This window comes from Vanacampus margaritifer, chromosome 9, assembly GCF_051991255.1.
Source record: "Vanacampus margaritifer isolate UIUO_Vmar chromosome 9, RoL_Vmar_1.0, whole genome shotgun sequence".
NCBI classification, from domain to species: Eukaryota; Metazoa; Chordata; class Actinopteri; order Syngnathiformes; family Syngnathidae; genus Vanacampus; species Vanacampus margaritifer.
The window spans coordinates 14488526-14512700 of NC_135440.1; the positions used below are offsets into that span (position 1 = coordinate 14488526).

General features: G+C 39.9%; 1 protein-coding gene across 2 annotated transcripts in view; it reads left to right on the plus strand.

Annotated features, from left to right (window-relative positions):
- Window positions 1-24175, plus strand: part of fhod3b (formin homology 2 domain containing 3b) — a 98160-nt gene that overhangs the window by 46195 nt on the left and 27790 nt on the right. For both annotated transcript variants that reach the window (XM_077575221.1, XM_077575222.1), the window contains exons 5-6: window positions 9791-9858; window positions 13863-13968. In XM_077575221.1, the coding sequence (XP_077431347.1) occupies window positions 9791-9858; window positions 13863-13968 (174 nt within the window). The remainder of the gene's footprint in view (window positions 1-9790; window positions 9859-13862; window positions 13969-24175) is intronic.

Consider the following 24175-nt stretch of genomic DNA (forward strand, 5'->3'; position numbering starts at 1 on the left):
GAATAACATGAATGCTTCATTTTACGTCTGCGGTTAACCATCGGAGAATTTTTAATGAAGCTCATTTATCACTGAATGTCTTCCATGGATTATTTGCAAAACCTTTCACCGTAAAGACTTGCATAGCCACATGCAAAAGGGGGAGGTTTACACACTATGAAAACAAAGTCATGAGCTGGCTTGTTGGGTGACTGTTGTCAGTGGTCGCTGGATCAAAGTTAATGACTTTAACTACACACAGCCAAGAAAAGAGATATTACATTGCACCTGAGAACATATCAATGTTAACATTCGCTACAGGGCCTGCGACACGTAAAGCGTGGGTGTTCTTCACTTTGGCACGGGTTGTATTTAATTTTCCGTTGGTGTTTAGGTACAGATGATATTGCACGTGTCATCGTTAAGATTTTGCGCTCATGCTGACTAAAACACAGTTCATCTGGTTCCAGGTGTCTTTTCTTCAGTGTTTCTTTTTGGGCAATGCATAGTTTGTATGCATTGCTTGTTCTCGTACATGTTCTCGTAAGAACTGACAGCAATGTAGGAAAAGATTAAAAAAAATCATGTTTAAACTGCAGTATATTTTATGACAACCTAAAAAACTATAAACATGGCTGACATGCCACTAGTATACTCATAGTTAATGTTAAGAGTTTGGTACTTTTGTAGTCTAGACCACACCAACAGAGACCAAGACTATATTGAGAGTATCAAGACTGAGACAACACCATGACTTTTGGAGGTCAAGACCGAGACAAGGCAGTCTAATCCAGACTTCCCCGTCTCCCCAGACACCTTGTATGCAGAAACATCCTCATTAGAGTCCCTTGTAATTGAGCCTATCCCATCTGATGATGGACAAACAGCCACTGACAATTGGGTGCAATTTGGACTCTACAAACAAGCGTCATCATTGCAAATACTTCAATTGTTGTCCATTTTAATTCAGGATAGCAAATAAAACAACTGTGAAAGTATTTACTGTCTTTCACAGAGCAAGCAGGAGACAACTTAGTATGTCTCACAACAATGCATGATAACTGGATAATTGGATACTCTGGGGGTTTGGATAATTTTAGTTCTGACAGTTTTGATTATGTGAAACAGACTTGATCGTAACAGCTGGAATCCAAAAGAATACTGTGTATAGAATGAGGATGCAAAGTCACATGTGTCCATTGGATGGTCTGCAGTGGTGGCTTCCCTTTTGTGTCAGGTGGTTGACATTTGTAGAGAGCCAAGACAGTCAGACAGGCAGCCAAGAGGAGCGAGTGACTAGTTTTTGGTAGTGATGGACGAATGAAGCTTCATGAAGCACTTGTGATATTTTTTGACTCCTCTAGATGCCACTCTTGGTGTAAAGATGTACTGGAAGTTTCACCAATTTCCATTGCACTGGCCTTTAAATTTAAATCAAGACCACCATCTACAGTAGTAAAATATTATCGCAAGTGCTTCATGAAGCTTCATTTTCCCATCACTGGTTTTTGGCCATTTTTTCCCCCACAACCTTGAGGGGGAAATAAACTTCACTAAGTGAAATGAACATTTTTAATTGTTGTGATTTTAAAATGAAACTCCAGTAACTCACTTGGTTTTGTCGGCCTCTTTCATTGGTTAAAAAGGAAAATAGAGAGAATCTGCTATTTCTGCCCAATACGAAAATCAGTTGGCTTCAATGAACTTGTAGTTTAACTGACACAGTTACAGAAATAAAGTTCACGACTATCATCTGGAGGTGGTTAGGTTACCACAACTTTTTAACGCATTAGATGATTTGATTTAGCTGCGGTGCAGCTGGACCTGACAGACGGCCACCACCCCCAATCGGACCAGCCTGGAACGTTGATCCGCTAGTTTGTATGTGTGTCAGGCTTTTGTCTGGTGCGCTGAATGAATGCTTGCATGCCTTTAGTCAGTATCTGTGTCAGTGGTGCTTAGTGCAGGGAAACCCTGCTGAGGAGGTGAATAGAGGGCAGTGGGCTACATAAAATAAAAACAGAGGAAAGAAAAAGGGTGGGAGTACTCAAGGGGAAGGGGGAGTGTGGGTCACCTGGTAAGGAATGACTCATTAGGCAGGCAGGTCCTAAAGAAAGTTTTGCCTGTGAAGAACCAACTAAGGGTTTCATCTATTGAGTCAATCTGACAGCATCTGATAGCATTTTGATGTGTGGTTAACGTACATATTACACGGATAAAGCAATAGAGCTTTAACATGCCATGCCCGTCAAGCACCAGCAACCCCCTAATAAAGACTCTTTGAAGAAAAAGAGCAGAAGTCTGAGATACTCCTAAGATAAATGTCACCGCTTCCTTCAAGTAGAATTATCGTGACTGACAAAAAGCTCAACTTTGACCACATGTCGTATGTAAACACGTCAATAAACACCACAATCCAATTTCCACTCGGGCACAATGGGTGCTGTTGAGCTCTGTGGGGCAGGTTTTATGTTTATATGAACTTGGCTGTGGTATGTCTTTGCATCAAATGGGCCGGGCAGGATCGGGTGTCGCAGCTCAGAAACACAAACTCACGTGTGCCCTGCTCCCATGAGATTGCAGACACCATGCCCCCTCCACATGATGTGTTGAGGAAATGCAGCTATACCACACCTGTGGGGGAAATAGAATTAGAAGAAATTGCAGTGGTTTATTTGTACATTTCTATCTTTGTAAGAATATCTTCTAAACAGTAATCCTTGCAATGTCTGCTTGCGGTGTGCTTATGATTAGATTATGTGCCGGTTTATTACTTGTTTGGAGTTTTCAACTCTCCTCCATGTCTCTGCTTTTTGTGTGCTTCGACTTTCACGCCCTGTGTGTCTTGTGAGGCCTTCCTATGGCTTTCAGTGACAGAGGCTTCTTCAGTCTGTGTGGCCAGACTCAGTTTTCTCTAATCTAAACCATCATCACCACATGGCTTTCATCATAACATCCAAAGCATTTCCAGGCAACAGGAACAAATTAATGATTGTCTTTATTCATTTGCGCACATTTTGAGCAGTCTTAATATGTGTGAGTGAGAAAGTGCCTATTGGTGCAGACATTGTCTTAATCCAAGTTTTACTTGCCGCCAAAAGCCAAACACTGAATGTGAGCTCAGTCTTACCTGAATTGCTGCCAACAAATTTCCACCTGAGTGCTATAATCTGCTTTTATTGACCCTTCTTTCACCTCCTGTCAGGCAGAAGGGGGTAATTCCTGGCGAGTAGCACGCGCAACGTCAATGTCGGAAAGTCATAAAACCTGATTTTATCGATATTTTTTTTCTTTCTTTCTTTATAGTCTGGAAAACTGAATTTTTACCAACACTTCAAACCAACAGGAATGTGGCTATGTATTCATTTGTCCTGTAGACTGTTCATCTATACTGACAAATACTGAAATTCTAACTATTTGCAACTTGTTTTCTTATTTACAGTATAGTTCTGGTGGTCTCCACCAGGTAGCTTGTAACCTTTATTGTCCTACAAGATTTTGGAATGTTTTCCCCGACAAAGCAGTAGTTGCAGCAAACTGTGAAATCCAGGTTTTATTCAAATATCAGAATGAGACATGCTAAATTAACAACAATGGGCGTAAATGAGGTTTCTTGTATTCCTGCCTTGATTTTATTAAAAAAGACACTGAGGGCAGTGAGGAAACAGACCGATGCAGAAAAGTGGAAATGTGCAATAGCCTATAATACTTACAAATAGAGTTGTCACCAATACTCAACCATTTTTTTTTAAATGATTTTTATTGTGACATTACTTGAGAATGTGTCCATTTTTTGTCATGTGTTCCAATTACGTGGGCAGCTGTTGCTTACATTACACAAATGATATCTGCTTGGTACACAAATGACCAGGTACTACTAGGAAGAGTAATTAGTTGTACCTGAATTTGCATTACCATGCTGAGGAGAAACAAGCATAATAGTACTGACTCCAATTAGGCATTGTACCACAGATTTACATCGATTTCTTCAAAGGACTATTTCAATACCCATCATCTATTTTTTATTTCAGTGTTAGAGGCAGAACCTTATGGATTTTTAAGCATTTTCCATCCTACATGTTTGATGTTGCTGGGGTCAAAGGTATTTTTCTCCTAAGTTTTTCCATTTCAATTTACTTTTCTCACTTTTAATCAGTGGTCAACCTCCTCTTCCAATAAAGAATTCACCATTGTCGTTTGTTGCGATCCATCTTTGCTTTAGATTAAAAGTGAAGCCAGAGAAAAGTTTATTGATGTTGCCGTGGCTGTAATAAAACTTCTTAGAAATAATCACACAGATGGAGGATTTTATTTCCCCTGGCTATTCCAAAAGCAACCCAACCCTCAGTGCTTGCATGTTATGTTAGTCAGTTAGCAGTAAAAGCAACACAGCCCTCAAGAACAAAACGGCTAAATGGGGGATGACAAGGCCTGCATAATGAACGCCAACTGTAATGTAACGAATTATTTAACATTGTGTTTTCATATCGCATGAAAGTTTACAATAAGACAGGTAGAGACCATCTTTCTGCGCTGTATTGTTTAATCTGCATTTTTAACCACAATTTGCTTTGCCATACTGCCTGCAGCATTGCCTGGACCAATGAATTGGGGTCTTTTGACTGCATCAAGCCTGAATAGCCATAGTCACCTATTTTATTTTTTGAAACTTTCTTTGAACAGATGCAATTGAGCTGTGACTCAAAATGAATATAAGAACAGCCAGTTTTTTCCCCTCTTTCTAATACAGTGAATCCTATTTTGTGGTATGAGGATTTACTCATAAAATATAATTAGACTCGACCTATTATTAAATCAAAATATGTATTGCATAAATCATCAAGCTGTGAATGATTCAGGCTTATTATGCAGCTCAATTATGGTTTAAGCACAGTCATACAAAGAATGAAGCCAGAATGATATTGACTGCTTTAAACATATGTTATCACTTTAGATTTATTTGGGTTCTTATTCCAAGATTTGCATTGGTACAATAAGAAAAGCCCTGACAAATGCAGTAAGCTATTAAGTTGGAAGTCTCAGCCGGTTTCAGGTAAACATGACTGTTATGGTTGAGGTCCTGAGACATTTTTTTTCTCTGAATGAATAAGCTCTGTGGTTTCGTCCCTGGCTAAGAAAACGCCTGCTCTTCGGTGTGTATCCGTGCCAAACGGTATGGAACTAATCTCTACTGAGCTATTTCTCATTAGAGATGGGCCTCTGAGCGCTTCATCAGAGGGTGGACCGTGGACGGGGACAGGGAAAAGATCTGTCTGTTCCTGCAGATGTGCCTTATTTAGTGTCGGGAAGGAATAACTTTCTGACAGTTTTATTGCAATCCGGAATAAAGGGCTAAGAAGGAGAGAATAAGTCTTGAGTATATGGCTACAGGAAGATGGAACTCTCAACCATGCACTCACATTCTTCTGGATTTACTGAAGCCCAGTCAATGTCAAGCCAGGTGCATATGCATCACTGTCATTGGGTCTTGCTGTGATCTGGTCACAGTCACTTGTTAAGCAGGGATGGGTGTCAGTTATTTGTTGGCTGATTTACATTCAATGTACGTGAGGAAGAGCAGTCAAAGGTTCCAGCTTTAAACACTAGAGTGAAAGGGAAAATCACGGGGCTGTCATTTGGAGAAGTTCTATTGGAAGCTTTTTTTCCTTTTGTCTTTCCACCTCAGGGATGACATTTCATTTCGTTTGAGACATTGGCATTTGCTAGAAGGGCATTCATTTGCCATCCAGGGGAAGCTTATAGTTAAAAAAACAAACTACTTTACCATTGGCCAAATCTTGATGGCAGAATTGATTCACCAGATGTTAAGAAGATGTTACTATGCCCCCCCAATTTAAAAATAAATAAATAAATGTCCTCAAAGTGTATTGCTTTCTGACACCTTATGTTGAAAGGGCTGGGGGCTTGATGAAATTTATTAACTTCACCACTAGGTACATCAGCTATGCTGTAATTATGATTTAATTTATTGAAATATATGATAGATTAACATACTTTTTTTTTTAAGGGTATATGTAAGACGCCCCAAAATTGTCATTAATAGTGTATATTTAGTTGTTTTTTTAAACCACAAAAGAGAATATATAGTATTTGTGATTAGCACATGCCATCATTATGGGTTTGCTTACTGTACCCATGCGGCTAACACAATGTAGCCGGCAAAACCAAAAGTAGGCGCAGGCACGTTCTGCTATTTAAAAACTCATTTATCGCCACCGCTGCTCAGCTTCCCCACAGCTTCCAGATTTATTATTTGTGGATTCTGTTGCATGTGACTGTGACATTTTCCATAAAAGACTAGCCCTGCTCATTAGCTAGTTCAACCATGTATGGCACTGAATGTGCAAAGCATTTTAAGCTCTGATTCGCTTCCACATAATACCATCCCATCATAAATCAGAATCAAGGAAAGATTGTTAAGTAGACAAGAACAGTTTGCAGTCTGAGGTGTTGCATTTCAGCAAGCAAGTTCATTGATTTGAAGACTCTCGACCACGTATGGTCTCATGTCAGTTCACACTTTAACCATTTCTTACAGTAAAATGTAGGCATGACGTTTCAGTGAATTGTACAGTGAAACCTATAAAGTCTAACCCAATCTGTTGTGTGACACTAATTGATTTCAATTTATTGTGATTTCAAAATCCCCAGAGGGATTAATTGAATTAATTTGCTCCAGGGTCAAACTGCCACCATCATCAACCATGTAATTAACTGCACAGGTTTGCGCAAAGTGTATTTTGCTGGCGAGGTTCTGTTCATTTTCACACTAGTCATTTATCATTGTGCTTAGCTACATTATATTTACCTGAGCATTTGCTTGGTCATTAATTTAACTTGCTATTTAAGATATGCTTGTTTTTCTTTTCTTTTGGCTAACTTTAGCTACTAGCGCTAGCTATTAAGTTAGCCCAGGTAACATTAGCTAGCAGCGCTTTAATCAATCATCTTGTTCAATGTTAAACAATATACTGTTCTAGAATGTTGTGTCTAGACTTAAGATGTGAATTGGGTGCCTGTGCCTTCAGTGGGGACTTACCCGACTTAAACACCTCTAAAGTGCGTAAATCCTCAACCATTAGATAATTGACAGAACATTGCTTTGAAATTGTACACTTTATTGGTCCTAAACATAAAACACATGTGCACAAATATTTTTTCCAGATTTGACTTACTTCTAAAAACAACATAACACACAAACATCCCTAGCCTATGTCTAGCAAATATTAAAAATAACATTCATTCATTCATATTCCGTCTGAGTACTGTATTAAGAAATTCTCCCAGAAAAAAAAAAAGAAATTCACCAATGTATCTGGAACAGGGCATTGCAGTATGGAAAAAAAATGTTTTTTCTTTGTTTAGGCAAGGACGCACTTTGTATTTCTTACAGTCGACAAGTGTGAAGTGGCTTGTGCAGTGTTTGCATTAATGTCTGGTTTCCAACGTTGGGAAATGATGAAGGCCATCCTTCCTCAGATCGTGGGAGCTCCAAAAGTGTCTTCAATGCAGCATTCTTTTGTGACCTAAAAACAAAAACATGGACACAAAACAGATTGTTTTACTTCTCGGATTTGTTAATAAGTAAGTCAGTAAGCATAAATTGACCTTACATACCTGTCATTTTAAATGTGATACATACTTTTTATTAAGGCAGCTTTATAAAAACTTATTTTACATTGCATCAACCCAGTAACTTCTCCTATTGTTGTTTCACAAAAAGAATGTAAACAATTGTCTCATTCCTTCATGGCAACCTTGCAGCCTCATTGAAAAGCCTGCTTTTTTCGTGAGCTATTTGCTACTTTCTTATGGACTATCCGCACATTGCATGATTTTTTATAATATAAATCTGGCCTTTCAAGAAGAAATACTGTATATCACACTGATAATGTGGAGGCCTAAAAAAACCACAAACAAACTGGCAAAGTTCACAATCAATATTTAACTACTAACGTGACATCGTAAATAAATAAATAAAGCCGATCACATTTCACAGAGATGCTGATTATTGGAACTGTCTTGGTTTGCTCTGACCAATCAGTCACAGGACAAAAAAATGCTGATGTTGTTGTGGGCCATCTATCAATCAATTTGATTGGTTAAGGTAACAGTGCCATTGCTAATTTAGTGTTAAGTTATATCGGCCAGCACTGCTTGCTCGGGCCTGAGCAGATTAGATTGACATGGGGCACATTGAGGCTGAAATCTCATTAGGCCAAAAATAAATAGGTAAATAAATGAATGAATATATAATTAATAAATAAATAAATAGCTGTATACATACAAATCCAACATACACATATGTGTGAAATTGCGGTGAAGAGAAATGCTATACGAATTGAAGAGAGTACACTAAATTAATACAATTTAATGGAACAAATAATGCGAGTAATCATTTTTTGTTTTAAATGAAGATCAGTCGAAGGCCTCGTCGGCCCCAATGGCCCACAAGTGCTAGAATGACACGCAGTAGAGCACACTCGACTACCACCGCCATTAGCCTCGCAATATTGACCAAAAGGGGAAGAGAGTCTGCAGAGATCATAACAACAGTTGTCCTCTGAGGGGTAATGAGGATGTACATTTTAAAGATCTTCCTGTTTACATTATGTCATCTTTTTACAAAGTATGTAGTGGTATGATGTTGCACGATTGTTGCATCAGTGAGCCTACGCACTCAGTGGGAAAATGCTGTGTGTCATTGGAAAGGCACCCTAAAGACATCAGACCCAGCCCGCTTATTCTGTCTGGAAGGAGGCTGTGTTGTGCCCACAGAACTGGCAGCCAACATACATCCTCTCTCTTTCTCCTTCTCTTCATCCGCTAAAGGGATTTACTCACTCGCTGCCATGGCCAGCAACAATAATGAATGGGAACCTTTTGCTAAGAATCCCAAGCGTATGCACCAATCGGTGTGTGTTTCTCACACTTTAGAATGGGATTAGCAGCAGCTGTTTGTAAAGAAGAGTTGCTCATATGCACTAGGGTGTGTATATTTGTACGTGTGTTTTTCTGCAATGCAGCATTTAAGCATGTCTTATAGAGGAAAAAAGGAGACAGCCTGTCTCGTCCTTGCTGACAGTCATTATGTTTTTAAGTGCACCTGTCCAATACATACACCAAAATTGTGCATCTATTATGTATGAAAAAATACTAAATAGACAAGAAGAGGGAGAGTAACCACTGCATTAGGCTGTTAGTTGCTGTATTTGCAGCCAGCAGCTTCTGCTGAGTCAGAGATGGAACGTCTCACAAAGTGCTCAACACTGCCACTCTCTGGCAGCAGTGCAGGCTGCTTGCAGGGTGACAGATGACCAAAAGTTGTTGCAGGAAATGTTCACGACCATTAGAAGGACCCACACGGTTTTCAGCATGTTTCCACAACTGATTAACGGGAAGCTTGTTTCTTAGCCATTGTGGTGTTTCTGCCATGATTTTGCATAATCGCAAGCTGCAGATTCAGCACTGTCAGCAGGAAAGTGCTCGCTAACTCTGCACAGATGTGGCGTCTGCTCTTCTTTTGTGCCGACTTTTTGTCTCGCAGCATATTTTTCACATTTAGCTACTCAGGAATAATTGCTGCGATTTGAGAATCGCCGGAGACAATGGAGTTATTTGTTATTCGTGGCACACAGTGTACACTTAAACCACAGTTCATAGGCGGCTCATTTAGGGTAGGATAAAACAAATTTGTCTTATTTAGTCACCATTTGCTTTGTGACAACATTATAGGAGGGTTCCTTTGTCCACATGTGTGACTGATTTATCTCTTTTGCTCTTCATGCAGAAAAACTCTACAACTCCACTGGAAGGGAGCTGAGAAGAGCCCTCTTTTCCCTCAAGCAAATCTTTCAGGTAACTCACCCTTTTTGCAGCTGCTTTCTTCTACTTCCACACTGGTAGTAACAATAAAGTGTCTATGGTAAAGCTGTTATGGAAGCAGTTTAACCCCCTCCAGGGTAGAGAAGGAGTCTTGATGGCCCCACAGTGTTGGGGGGCTGCTGTCTTCCATGTTCCCATCTGAATGCTGGCCTTTATCAGAACATGCTCCAGCTCGGCTTTAAATAACAATGTTACTGACAGGTGAGAGTCGCAGGTGGTTTTATCATTGGGGGTAAAATTGCCAGGACAACAGAGTCCTTTTAACAGAGTCCTTCGTTTTTTTGTGAGCATTTAGCATAATTTGCAGAATACTAAAATCTACTCATTCACGAAATGTCAACAATTTTAAGAAATAATGGATTTGTTGGATCTTAAAATGGCATTCTACTTTTCTACTTTACTGGCTTTTTTTGTTTGTTTTTATAAAATATGACTGAGTACATGTTTTGCAGGCATATTTCCCCATACAAAGCAGTAGGTCAGATGTTATTTTAAATGTAATGTAAATACTGTACAGTGTTTTGTTATCCAGTGATATCTCTACTTTATTTAACAGAGCGATTGTTTTTTTTCCCTATTTTTACCTTTGTGTACTGTATACGTGATTTACAACACAAAATGTCATCCACAATAACACCCAAAAACTTGGTTTCTCTTGCTCTATTAATTTCAACACTTTCTATTTTAATTGAAACACCGGTGTCTCTTATTCTGTTACTGACTATCCTTCATGAAGTTTGAACATTTAGCAATCATTTATTTACATCAAACCATCAAAAAAAAAATATTCCCACATGGACATTTGATCTGTCCGAGAGGTGTCATTAATACAGTATACGCCACTTCATGCAGCATTATGTCACCTAAAAATTGAAATCTGGGTGCTTATAGACAATCGGACTCCTGCACCGCGTCATCACGACATCATCGTCATAATTCTGGAAGCTACAGTGAATGTGAACAAAGGTCTTGCTATTTACTGGGTGTGAATTTGTCACATTTCTTTGCAAGTCAAAAACAACTGGTCCCGTCGCCTACAAAATGGCGGCTACGTACAGGGCCGGACTGTGGCTCATATTTAGCCCTTGAGTTTCAGGGCTCAGACTGGCCCACTTTAGTTCACGTTTTAATGAACATACACAATTTTACAGTTTGTATATCAATGTAAAATAGATTAGCAATTCCCTCCATCGATATTCATATTGCATTTGATCAAAAATGCCATTTACAATTAAATGCTCTTACAAGAGCACGATCATTGTTTATTTGAACATGTATGTGAACATAAAATGGGCAAAAAAAAGGACAAAAAGAAACCAATAAGCAAATGTACATTAAATGGGATAAGACATTGTACACTTACCAAATGAAGTTAAACCAGCAAGATTAAGCTAACACTGTACTTCCTGTTAGTACTCTTGTTTTAAAACGTGTTCTCACGAATTCTGGTGCACTACTGAGCTGACTGACGCTAACTTGAAGAGAGCAACGGTAATGGTAGGAAGCTTTCCCATCATGCTTTGTTGCTCTTACTAGTAACACTTGTGATTCTGTTTTTCCTCTTGTATGTATTATTTTTGTACAGACAAGATTTAATATAGTTATATTGTTATTGTTTCTATTAGTGGATTAAAGTTTTGCTACTTTTGGTCTTAACGCTGCAATATGGAACTTTTTTCCTCCCAAAATATCTTTACAGTAGCCTTTTTATTTGATCATTTATGACTGAAATGTCTTCTAATTACTAGATTAACACCTTAGCTGTTCACAATGGGTACCCCTGCAAGCATCTGGCCAATAGTTTTCAGACTGGATTCGGGTTTGAATTTCCCACGCCCTGTCTGCGGATAATGTGCTCGGTGTGTATGTGAAAAAGGGAATGTGCAGTTTTGTTTTTCATCAACAGGTGTCTGTAGTGATTCGAAATTCAATATTCTACGTTCAGTAGCTTTAAATTATTGTAATTCGGTGACACGCTTAGTAACAAAGGCAAGCAGTCAGTGCTATATATGTTATAATGGCCTATGTAAGGAGCATTGGAGTTACAGTTGATTGACAATGAGACAGTCAACTTAAGATGACGTGGATATTTACGGGCTGATTTCAAAACGAATGTGTGGTTTGCTGCCTGCGTGATTTTGAAACAAATGTGCGGGCTCCTTCCTGCTGATTAGCGGTTCACCGTGAATTGTTCCGTCTCTCCAGATGGCGGAGGATACGTACATGATGACGCGCATTGCACGCTAACCTTAATAAGTAAACATAGCTAGGTTAGATATATTTGAGTAAGCCTGTTTAGTTTAAGTAGTAGTTTAAGTATGTTAGCCATGAAGGTAAGCGGTTACAGATTCTTTTTGTACTTATTATAGTGATAGTCAGCTCATTGTTTTATTTATGACATCACTGATGGTTAAAACCTTTGAAAAAGAGTTTGTTTAAAATGATGTAAGCACAGTCATTTGCTTTGTGAAGTAATAAAGCATTTTGGTCCCGTCAGGGGTTGTTGCGCATGCAGTTTGTCCTACCGATTTAATCCATAACAGTGTAGTAAATTAGTGATATTTTTTGTGTATTACGATATATATTACGTCTTTAGATTTTGGGGTGGTGTCGTGTTGATGTTCCTGTACAAAAGGATATGATAGCAATATAATGTATGTGTTTGGAAACTCAAGAAATATGACTTTTCTTGTATTTCCTGAGTAGTGATATTGGAGACGTGAGGATTTCACCCCACAGTAACGATATGATTTATACATTGAATATGTTGTGTGTTTGTCACACAGTTTTAGATTAACATTTCACTTTGCGTTGTTTGTATTCAGGGCTCTACACTAACTTTGTATTGCATTGTATTCGCACCACCACAGGATTTGGTCGCACACTTTTTAGGAGAGGTACAGCATGAGCATATTTGCTGAGGTATAGAGTGCTTCTAGTACTTCCGATTACCCCGAATGCACTGCCGGTGGCCACATTGGTAGTCAAGCACCGCTAACATTTGTCATTGTTGAGCAAAATAGGAAGGACGTTTATTATCATGCCTTGTACGTGTGTCTTTGTTGACTGTAATAGTCGAGGGGAAGGCGGAAAAGGTTTCTTTAGACTTCCGGAAATTATTACAAACCACGGATCTGACGCCGGCGGCACGGTGGCTGACTGGTTAGCACGACCGCCTCCCAGTGCAGAGGATGTGAGATCGAGTCCGGGCTTCGGCCTTCCTGGGTGGAGTTTGCATGTTCTCCCCGAGCTTGCGTGGGTTTTCTCCGGGTACTCCGGTTTCCTCCCACATTCCAAAGACATGCATGGTAGGTTAATTGAACACTCCAAATTGTCCATAGGTGTGATTGTGAGTATGGTTGTTCGTCTCTGTGTGCCCTGCGATTGGCTGGCAACCAGTTCAGGGTGTACCCCGCCTACTGCCGAAGCCAGCTGGGATAGGCTCCAGCACCCCCGCGACCCTTGTGAGGAAAAGCGGTCAAGAAAATGGATGGATGGATGGATGGATCTGACGCCCAGAAGAAAAGTGAAAACAAAAACGTCCACCCCTCCATTTCTCCCCAAACTGTTGCTATGGTTGCAAGGCAGGGATGATGTCCCAATGTCCTTCTGGATGAATAGAATAAAAATCCTCAGATTTTCACTATTTTTGTAATTTAATGCACTAATTTATGATCGTGGGGGGGCACTTGATGGTTAGCTTCTCGACCACTCAAGCCAATGTTAACTTAAATAGCATGAGCTTGAAGTTAAAAGGTTAGATTTCCCACTTACATTCCAACACTCACCTCTAGCCACACGATGTGCATTTAGTGACTGAAAGACGAGAGGGCTCCTACAAGCTGTTGAAACGTGTTTCCTCCATATGCTCGCTCGCTCTGATGCAGTGACTCACCATTACTGCTGCTGGCTGAAAGACTCAGCTGAGAGTAAGTATTGCCCTTTACGTTTTTTATTCTTCTTCATCTCCTCTTTAGGATGACAAAGATCTGGTGCATGAGTTTGTGGTGGCCGAGGGACTGACTTGTCTGATCAAAGTGGGTGCTGAAGCTGACCAAAACTACCAGAATTACATCCTCAGAGGTACGTGAGCATCAGAACCGCACGGTGTTCTATTACATTGTCACACTTTGGCTTTGGGTCTGAAGGAGGACTTTACCAATCAATCCCCAAACACTTGTCTCTCCATAAACCTGTCCAGAAGCACGTGCTTACTATGTAAACTGATACCTCGGCTGTATAACCTTCTCACGTGAAAAAAATATATGAAGCACGGTTGAGGCCTAGTCTAGTGGCTGGTTAATTTATCAGTCCCCTGGTAGAGAAGGTGAGAGACCACATGCTTTCAGGCCAGATAGTGGAGGACTCACTCACCCGCTGCAAGGTCAGTGACATGTAACTGCCTGCTATCAGGGTCACACATGCTTAAGTAGCTCATAAAAACCTGTTAAAATCATAAAATTCACTCCCCTTTATATTGTGTTTATCTTTTCCTTGGCTCCTTTTTTTTTTTTTTTAACGTATCTTGTATTTGTTTGATAAGCCAGAGCCAATAGTAACAGGCTGGCTTTATTTTATGTGATCCAAGTAAGGATTGCAAAATTCCAGAAAGTTGGAAGCTGTCCATTGTGATATATGAGAATTATACTTAAATGTATTAAATATGGAATTCTTTAATATTCTTAATTAAAATCAGATGATAAATCAACCATTAAATCAAGACTGAGCAAAAAATGCACTCAGTTGAATTTCATTTGTACATGGCAAAAATAAATGTTTGTCATTAGTTATTACAGTTTTTCTATACATTCTCATGGTAACTCCCATGGAAAGCGCAACATTGGAATATGACCTTTCCCAAAAAAGAAAACATCTTTGCAAATCGAACTGGATGCTTCACAAAATAACTTGTTTCAGCCAAACACGTTTGTGCTTTAATGAGCATCCCTTAAACCAGAGTTATCCTTTAGTTGACCTATATTAATTCTTGGGCCCCTTTGTGTTTGTTCCCTTAAAATGCGTCATGGCAGCCATGTGCAACCTTTCTAAGATTTGACCTTGTCTGGATGTCAGTGACAAGTTACCTCTGGTGCCCCCCCATGTGCGGGTTATAAACATGAACACGACCCCTGCTTGCTTTCTCTTAGCCCCGGTAATGTTTTTCTCATTCACCGCACAGATTGAATTGTATGTGAGTGGGAGGAGGTTTTATTTGGACCCTCCAACATTAGGGGGGAAGTTGGTGTCACTTTGTAATGAATCATAAGACCACTTCTCATATTATTTCACTCCCTTGTCTGATCAAAACATCCTTATCACTTATTCGCTCCTCCTAGTGTTTCAAAGTCAGTATAAGAAATTGAACACGGCCGCCCTCCCACAAGAACCTTTAACCCATTTTAATTCCTCATCTTATTTCTCTTGACTAAGCGCAGAATAGTCCGTCTTTCTTTCGTGGCAAGTAGAACATGAGCAGGGGCGCACACAAGCGTGGCTTCTAGTTGTGTGAAAATATGGCTGCTGTACATTCGATGATTGAATGAAATGTGTAACTGTCAGTAGGGCTCCTCGAAGACCCCTCTGAATTGTATGATGATGAAAGAAACCACCACTATGTCATTTTTAAACATCTATTTTCAGAACTGTTTTCAAAATGTCCAAAATGATGATGTCTTGTAAACGAACCACAACACACTTTTTTATCTGCTTTCTAGATTAATCTCTGTGTGTAGTTTAAACGGCCGCTAAGGGTGAAACACTGACCGTTTGTCTCTTTTTTTTCCTTTTTTTTTTATTGTGATGTCTTTAAAGTTAAAGCCAGTTTTCAAAAGGTAAGCAAGACAGCCTTGAACTTTTCTGTCTGGAGTGCCTTTGAAAGCTCCCTCATGAATCAATAAAACTATCTTGGAAGATGGAAAAAGTATTCACACTTGCAGCTCGTGAGCATATATTTACAAGAGCAGGTTCCCAGACTTCACTCCCTGGAATAAAGCCATCTACACCCACATCTTGCTTTTTCCCTGCTTAGTTCTTGTTGCCCTGAAGGTGTCTGTGACCAGTTAGTGCTTTCAGGGTCCGGTCCCTTCTTGGGGCCTCCTCACACCTGGCTCGGAGGGCTTCCAGGCTGGGATTTAACTTGCTGGAGGCCTGCAGTTCTGGCTCAGAGGGGACCTTGTATGCCTTCATCACCCCATCAGTGCAAATGGGAATGAGGTCACTCTTTCTGAGGTGCCTTTTTGTCATCTGGTTGGGCTAGTTTATGCTCAGCCATGCTGCAAGGTCACTAATACACCGGTGTAATTAAAGCCTCATTAGAGCTAGTCATTCTTCCATCCATGGGTGATCAACACTTAAATTGAGTTTATGCTGCATACTTGAGACAAAGGGGAATAACACTTAAATTAAGTTTATGGTGCTTACTTGTGACAAAGGAGAGCCTCTAAAATAGCACATGATGACCAACCCACAGATTGATTTAAGGCCATTGAAAATAATAAATCATTTGTATAAAATTGGTGTAATCAGATTGATTTAAGGCCATTGAAAATAATAAATAATTTGTATAAAATTGGTGTAATCTGTTACAGAGCTGTTACTATCCTAAAAAAAATAATTTACTGCACAGGGTACACACAGTTTTTAAATAGTGTCAATTCATTTTTTGCACTATATAGTAAGTTTAAAAATAAATGTATTATAAATGTCTTGGTGGTAAATGATGATTTTTATTTATTTATTTTTTACACTTTCTTAATTTTCAATAATCATATGTATAAATAATCTCATGGGCTATGCAGTCTGTCAGTTCGAGTTTAATGTAACTTTAATTGTATAACCTCAAGAGTGTTCAACATTAGTATCTGTATGCTCAGTTATTTTGCTTCTTTCCTCTGATATAAATGGTAGCTGACTTTTTACATCTTTCAAACTACAGTCCGTTAGAAATCAATGCAGACTTTTTCTTTAATGAAATTCTTTCCAGAAGGTTTAAAATGTTTCATTAATTTTTATTTTATTTTTTAACAGTAAAACTACCAGAAATTGTTTATTAATGAGATTTTTAGCATTTGCTGTAAGAGCAAAGCTCCATTAAGTTGGTCAATTAAATAAAATAAAATTTAAAAAATAAAAAAGACCTGGGAGCAGAATCAGACAGACAAACCAATTACAGCCAACTTGAAGCAATTATCTTTCTGTGAAACGGTCTCTGTGGACAATTTTCAGCATGATCTATGTTTTTACTGACACCAACTCTGCTATTTCTACCTCTGCACTGTTTTTATGACGAAGCACACTTAGGAACTAAGCTTGACATTTTTAATCTACAGGAATGTGGGGTAACTTTCCCTTAAACCTTTTAAAGTCAGTGAGCATAAGGGGTAATGCTGCATGTAACACTTGGATAGCCTACTCAGACGAACATAAGTCATTACATGCTGTATTATGTTGTACAGTGCTATAGCTACATGCTATAGCTTTGAGAGTTGGCAGTCCAATTGTATACCAGATAAGTCATGCTCATGTTTTTTTTTGTGCTTTATCTCGTCTTTTTTTGCTCTTGCGTTTGTGTCTTCAGTACTACAGTTAGGAGGTTTGCTCTCTTTCATGACATGGTGGTTACAAGGCTATAAGTCGAACCTCCTTGTAGAGGGGGTAGATGTGTGAACCCACGGCCTATTAAACTGTGTGGTGACCTCACCAACAGTCTACAAGAGCACCTGAAACACAACACCGTTTTTGTTGGGAGTATAGAGCTTCTGTGGCACACAAAATATTATACTGCATTTACTAGAGTACTGATTTGCTCTGTTTTAAAACAGGCAAATAATCGCAAATGTCCAGCACAATCCCTTCTCGGACTCTGGGCAACCTACAATTTATTGTCAATTTTTTTCCCTAATATTTAAGAATGGAAATGTTAAGAAGATTCAAACTGTTGTGTAATACTTTGCTTTGTTGCATTGATTCCATTTCCAGTTGTATGGTCATGATCATACTTACTTTTTTGCATATATTTGGACATGCAATGTGTGTCAGAAAAGCTTCAGGAGTAGCGTCTCTAAAGGTAGATTTTAAAACCAAACTAGTGTTTTACTTCAGTGTAGGCCAGAGGTGGGCAATCTCGGTCCTCGAGGGCCGGAGTCCTGCAGGTTTTGTAGGTTTCTCACTTCCAACACAAGCTGATTCCAATCAACAGGATCGTTATCAGGCTTATGCAGAGCTTGCTGATGAGCTGATCATACATCAGCTGTGTTGGAGAAGGGCAACACGCAAAACCTGCAGGACTCCGGCCCTCGATGCCCACCTCTGGTGTAGGCCAGACAATCAACCAGCACATCTACAAAGAGATCTGGCAGTGTTTGCTTTGTTCACTGCACAATAAACGGCAAGAGTTGTGTCAGGACAACTCTGACGTTGACAATGCGACTTACTCGCAATGCCTTAAGAATCCGACAGTTCCTTGCCGAGAAGAACATTGCCATACTGGAGCAACCTCTCTACTTACCCAACTTGGCTCTGTGGAATTTTTTCCTATGCTCAAGGGAATCATCAAGGGGACTCGTTTTGAAGATTTAGACGACATCAAGATGGTCATGATGACAGCGCTGCAGTGGATCCCGGACAAATCCTTCCAGAAGTGCATTAAGGCATGGCAAAGATGGCTGGGAAAGTGCTTTAGACTCCAGGGGGATTACGTCCAAGGGGAAAGCTTGTAGTTGGTTGTTTGGATTTGAAATATATCTTTTGTGACATTATTTACTATTGGTGGGCATTTTTATTTTTCATTGTGAATTGACCTTATAGTTTTCACACTTTCATACACTTTCTCAACCATTTTTGACAGAGGAACAATGTTGTCAGTCAAGTGCCTTGCCCCGTGCAACAGAATCCTGTCCTTGCTGCTTTGACCATTTGGTGAGAAATAAGTGAAAGCCCAGGCGTGACTGTCATAACGTGTTGCTGGAAGCTGTCGTTGGATATGATGCACTGTATTGTGTCGTCTGGCCATGTTCTAAAGGCTTGGCTCTTCCAGAGAGGCCGGACCTTTCCTGTTGCCCGTCGTCTGCATAAACATGCATGCTGCTTATTATGGGAGCAGTAATTTTCCTTTCTCGGAATGATGAACGGGAGCAGATGAAAAGACAGAGATGCAATCTCGAGGGTATAATAGAGGAAATGTGTGGGAGCAAAAACAGATATGACTGACACATGTACAGTGAACAAGCTTTGTAAGAGAGGTGCAGATTGCGAGAGTGTTCCCATACTGCTCTTAAACATGCATACACATAATTTCTTTACTTGTACTGTGTGTGTTTCCTGGGTGTTGGTTAATTCCCATACCGGTACCTACATGTATTTCATTGTTGTGTATTGTGATTGACTTGCTACTTGAGAAACTACTACACATTTGAGCAAATGAGTGCCACACATGTTTTCATCCTGCAATTGCTCACCTCCACTGGTGACATTTAGCCTCCAGTATGGTTTTCCTCCAAATGACTTCATGTACCATGCTCTGGCAACTCAATTGGCGTGTTCAAGAATCAAAAGCTTTTGACTCGGTAACCTTTCAAAGGAACCCTGACCTGGTGACATTGCTTTTGGTTAGCTCATACAAGTAACCCCCGCCCCACCTGAGTTGAAACCTAGCAGAGCCCCCTTCATGTCCTTCTCAAATGGGGTAGACAATTTAATCCCACCTGCATGACCTTCATACTACTTTCTTCTCCCTTCTTACCTGCAAGTTTTTAGGAAAGAAGAATTGGCATGTTGTTACTCTATGTTGCTGTGTCTACTAAATTCAAAACTAGACTGGGTTGGGTGTTTTAGCCGTCCTCACAAGACACCCTCAACAAAGGCAGTCCAAACTGGAAGCGCCAAAGCTTCAGTTTTTCTGGGAGAGCAGTGATGTGGTGGATCTTCTTATGACCGTTGATAGTATCCTGCCTCAGTTTGTTCAATGTGAGTCAGGTCTGCGCTGTACTAATAACTAGGGCTGTTGATGGACTACTCCAGGATTTGTGGTGTTACTGGTACTGGAGATACTGCCAGATTTACTGGGTCTAATCTACATTCAAACTGAATTGATGTGTCCCTGTTGTTTATCCAGCAGACGTTTGAGGCTTAGTTGTTTTTGTCGTTATCACCATCCAACAAGATGCTTGCCTTTTGAGCTTCAATGTGATGGTAAAAGCCAGTGGCAAAATGGTGTGGTCATTATGATGTACCGGCCTGTGTAGTTTGGCAGAACCAGGGCTTTGACCAGCCTTGTGACGAAAAAGCAGTTTACTGACTCTCATAAGACACTGATCCAAAGGCATTGGCAAAATCTAAGAAAACCACAGGTGGCTCTTCATTTAACTTGTGGACTACACACATACTGAGAAGCCTCGTCTCCCTGCTATTTGCATTGAGGTATCGACAGTCATTTTTTTGCAGGAATACTCACACTCAAGGTAACAACAAAGAAAACTCACCTTGCTTCAAGTTCTTTCCTGTCCACTTCCATGGCTTTCTTCTACTCATTTCTCAAGTTTTCTTTACACCCCACCTACAAGGAAATGGACAACGACTGCGTCACTGGCTTCCCACTTCATCAATTTATGGCCGTTCACTAGGTTTCCTCAAGCCTGATGCATTTGAAGACCCTTCTCTGATCTGTTCTTTCTAGTAACGAATGCCCTGACAGTTCCAGGATTTGTTGTCTTGGCCTATCTTTTTGGAAAAAAATAAAATAAAATAAATGTAACCCACTTATGGCATTGGTTCCCCGCAATTTTTTTTTCATTAGGAAAAAGCACATGGTTAACCAAAACCAATGACAATTATGCCTCTATACTGTCTATTTCTTTTTTTCTTTTTTTCTGTAAACTTACATTTCGAGAATGTCATATTGTATTTTGTCTCCAAAGTCTCTCCCTGTTTCTATTTTGTCTCCAAAATCTCTCCCTGTGCGAGGTATGATAGATGTAGACATCAGTCGAGCTTTCAACAGGTTTTCATGCATAGCATCTGAGGTATCACTTTAAATATAGAGCACGTTTTGGATGTATAGAGAGTGCAACATACTTTCTCGACAACTCAGGATTTTTAGTTGTTCACAGCCTCCAGAGCTGACCCACTCCGTGCTGTTAGATTTGTTTGTATGTCATTAGGGAGTTTATTTGGGCTACGGCCCACAGTGAGTTGTCAAATGCCTGCAGACGTGTGCTTCACTTCAAAATGGCATCCTCCTTTTATAGTACTGCCGCTTTTGTGGCCTCAGTGTGTGTCTGGCAGTCAGCTTGGGGACTGGAGATGTTTTGGCAGGGTCAAGTTGTCTTGCTCTAATGTCTGAACTCATGAGTAGGTTAACCATGAACATGTCTTACTTTAGACTCAACTTTGGAGGTTCCTTGGTATGCATTTATGTTTTGATATTATCTGATGAATCCACTAACATGTTGCAGAGGCTTTTAGGGTGTTTGAGCTTGAGCTTGTTTTGGTTTGATGGCTTCTATTAACTTTGCGATTCTCATCTGTTGTTCCCAGTCAACTTCCTATTCTTTTTTTGTTATGTCTTTAAATGGATGTTAATGTTATTGCATGGGATGTTAAAGTCGATGTTGTCAGCAAATTTAGAGACGAAGAATCCACATTAAAGAGTTTCTATACTCCAAAGAGCTTTGAGTGAAGCGTGTCCAGTTCACGTGCATGCACGGAGGTCTGCACGTCTGACCTGTGAGTGCAGCTGCTTGCTAATGCACAGCATAGCAAGATAACAGCCTGAATGCGATGGAGATTTGGCTCCTCTCCCAAAGTGCTGATAAAATAAATTCTCCTCGATGACGGACAGTCCAACTGACCCAGTTTTGTATACATTTCAAAATTAAAAACCAAAGGGGCCAAGTGATGAATGAGTTTGGAAAGGAGGCTTTTGTGTTGACTTCACGCATCTTTCCAGATAAGGTCGCTCGGCTGGAGCCAGCTGACTCATGTTGGCGCTGCCACCCGAACCTCAGAGATTTTCTCACCTTGGCAGCGGTCAGGGAGCAGCCCTTCCTGCACATTCCTGTGGATTTGCAGCATAATTGCTGCGGTTTATGAGAGAGAGGTCTTTAAGAAACACTTTCAGAACCACCGCTGGAGCTCAGACGCTGGCTTCAGGTCTTTCGTACAGAAGGTCTTTGCTTGTTGTCCTTACGGCCATGTGTTTTCTTCCCAGGCTAGCCTTTCCCATCGTGGATACATTTAAATTCCAATCATTGAAGCTTTGAAGGCAGCTCACCGTCTGCCAGCATCTCATTACGTGACATCCAAGCAAAAGGGGGCAGGGCTATGTTATTGTTGTACTTTGTGTGAGGTATTTTAGAGCTGCTCATGATTAACCCAAATGGAGGCCCACATTTTTGGCCCCAGATCAGTGCCTGAAGTGGACGCTGTCCTGCACGGCTTCAGCACTCACATGCTGCTCTTATTAATTATCCTAAGAATATATTGATGTTGTCTGTTAAACAGCAGGTTTTTGAGGTGGGGATCAGGATTGGCTATTTGCTCTCATCCATGTTATTACAAGAAGATCCATTAGATTCATTATTTTTACATGAAATATATAAAATAATGACACTTCCCTTCATTTGAATCTTAATGAATTTTTTTGGGGGGAAGGCATGACATTACATCTGAATTTTTTCTAAAGCTGTGTATTTGGCCACCAAGGAAGTTAAGAGTGAGCCCTCAGAACTCTGCTGGGCAAAAAGTGGCCACTGCAATGTTTGATCTAACCAGTAAAATCAATCAATATTTCCTCTGATCTGTTGCCGTTTCTGCTTGCTAGCTAAGACTGGAATTTCTACCACATGTATGTTTAGCAGAAGCTGGAAATATGAGGTATTATTTCTAGTACCTGGTGAGCCACAGTTATGTAAACCACTGCTGGATGTTGTCGTGTTATTGTAATTTTTGACTACGGCAAGAAATGACAAAAATGTGATTCCATCCATCCTTTTTATAGAGGGATGGCCCTCATTATGGTCATGGGTGTGAGCTGGATGCTATCCGTGCTGACTTTGGGTGAGAGTCGGAACATCACCCCACCTTACCTTCGCTCTTTGCTCACCAGGCATACCACCACTCTACACTCTTGGTCGGTTTTGTGTTAAATTTTCTGCCCCAATGAATACTTCATCCTAATATAATTTAATAAGTTGTACTCTGCACCTGTCATGTAGCATATCACATTGTGCCGTCCGTACAGTACATGTGTGTTTATTTTGCTTTGTTTACTGTCTACTGCCAGGTTAGCATTGCACATAAAAATCTGTTCTAAATGCCTTGCCTGGACGAATCAAAATGCTGGCAAGTAAAAACAGGAGCCCATATTTAGCGTTAGCATGTCTCTTCAATTAGTTTAGTTGCTACTGTGTGTGGTAAAAGCAAGCTAAGAGGGACTACTTGAGTTTTTCCTACTTGTATGTAGCTTATTCAAGTTTGGTGTGCCAGCATTTTCCCCCATAAAAACACCTAAAGAATTAGGAAGTCTGCTTCACAATGTGCATGTTTCTTAAAGGGACAGTAAGATACTTTTAGTTTATGTGGATTATGCCTAACTTCCACATTTCTTGACCGATTTCAATCGTTTGAATTTTAAACTGTTCAGCTCATTTCCATTTTTTAAAATACATTTTCAAAAATAACACATTATTATTATTATTTTTAATTTTAATTTTTTCTATTAAATGTAATGGACTGCTATTTAAATACTGCTCTTTTACAAGTGCTACAAGTGCTACTACTATACCACTACTACTATTGCTACAAGTACTACATACAGTACAGTACATGCCTGTTTCCACCTTGTAAGAGTCAGCAGTCCCATTCAAAATTTCCGCGGGAATTTTTCTAGTTCAAGTTTGGTGTGCCAGCATTTTCCCCCATAAAAACACCTAAAGAATTAGGAAGTCTGCTTCACGTTTTGGACAAACAGGTATTTTTTTTCCTTTCCAGTAGCAGTTTCATGAGTCATAGGGGGAAATAAGCTTGCTTCTCACTGAGGTGGCCGCTATGTGAATAATTAGATGTTTCCCAGGGTTGCATTTTCCATAATGAATGGTAATTTTAGTTTTTTTCAAACAAGTTACAGTATCGTTTTGCCTTAACAGGATAACTGCACTCTATGCGGTTTCATGTATTTACATTTAAATGTTATTAAACCTCCGCTGGCATGAACTAATTCCATTACTAAGCATTTTTAACGACTTTGAGGGAAAGATCACCATTGTGCTGTTTTTGGTACCGTGTATAAACATTT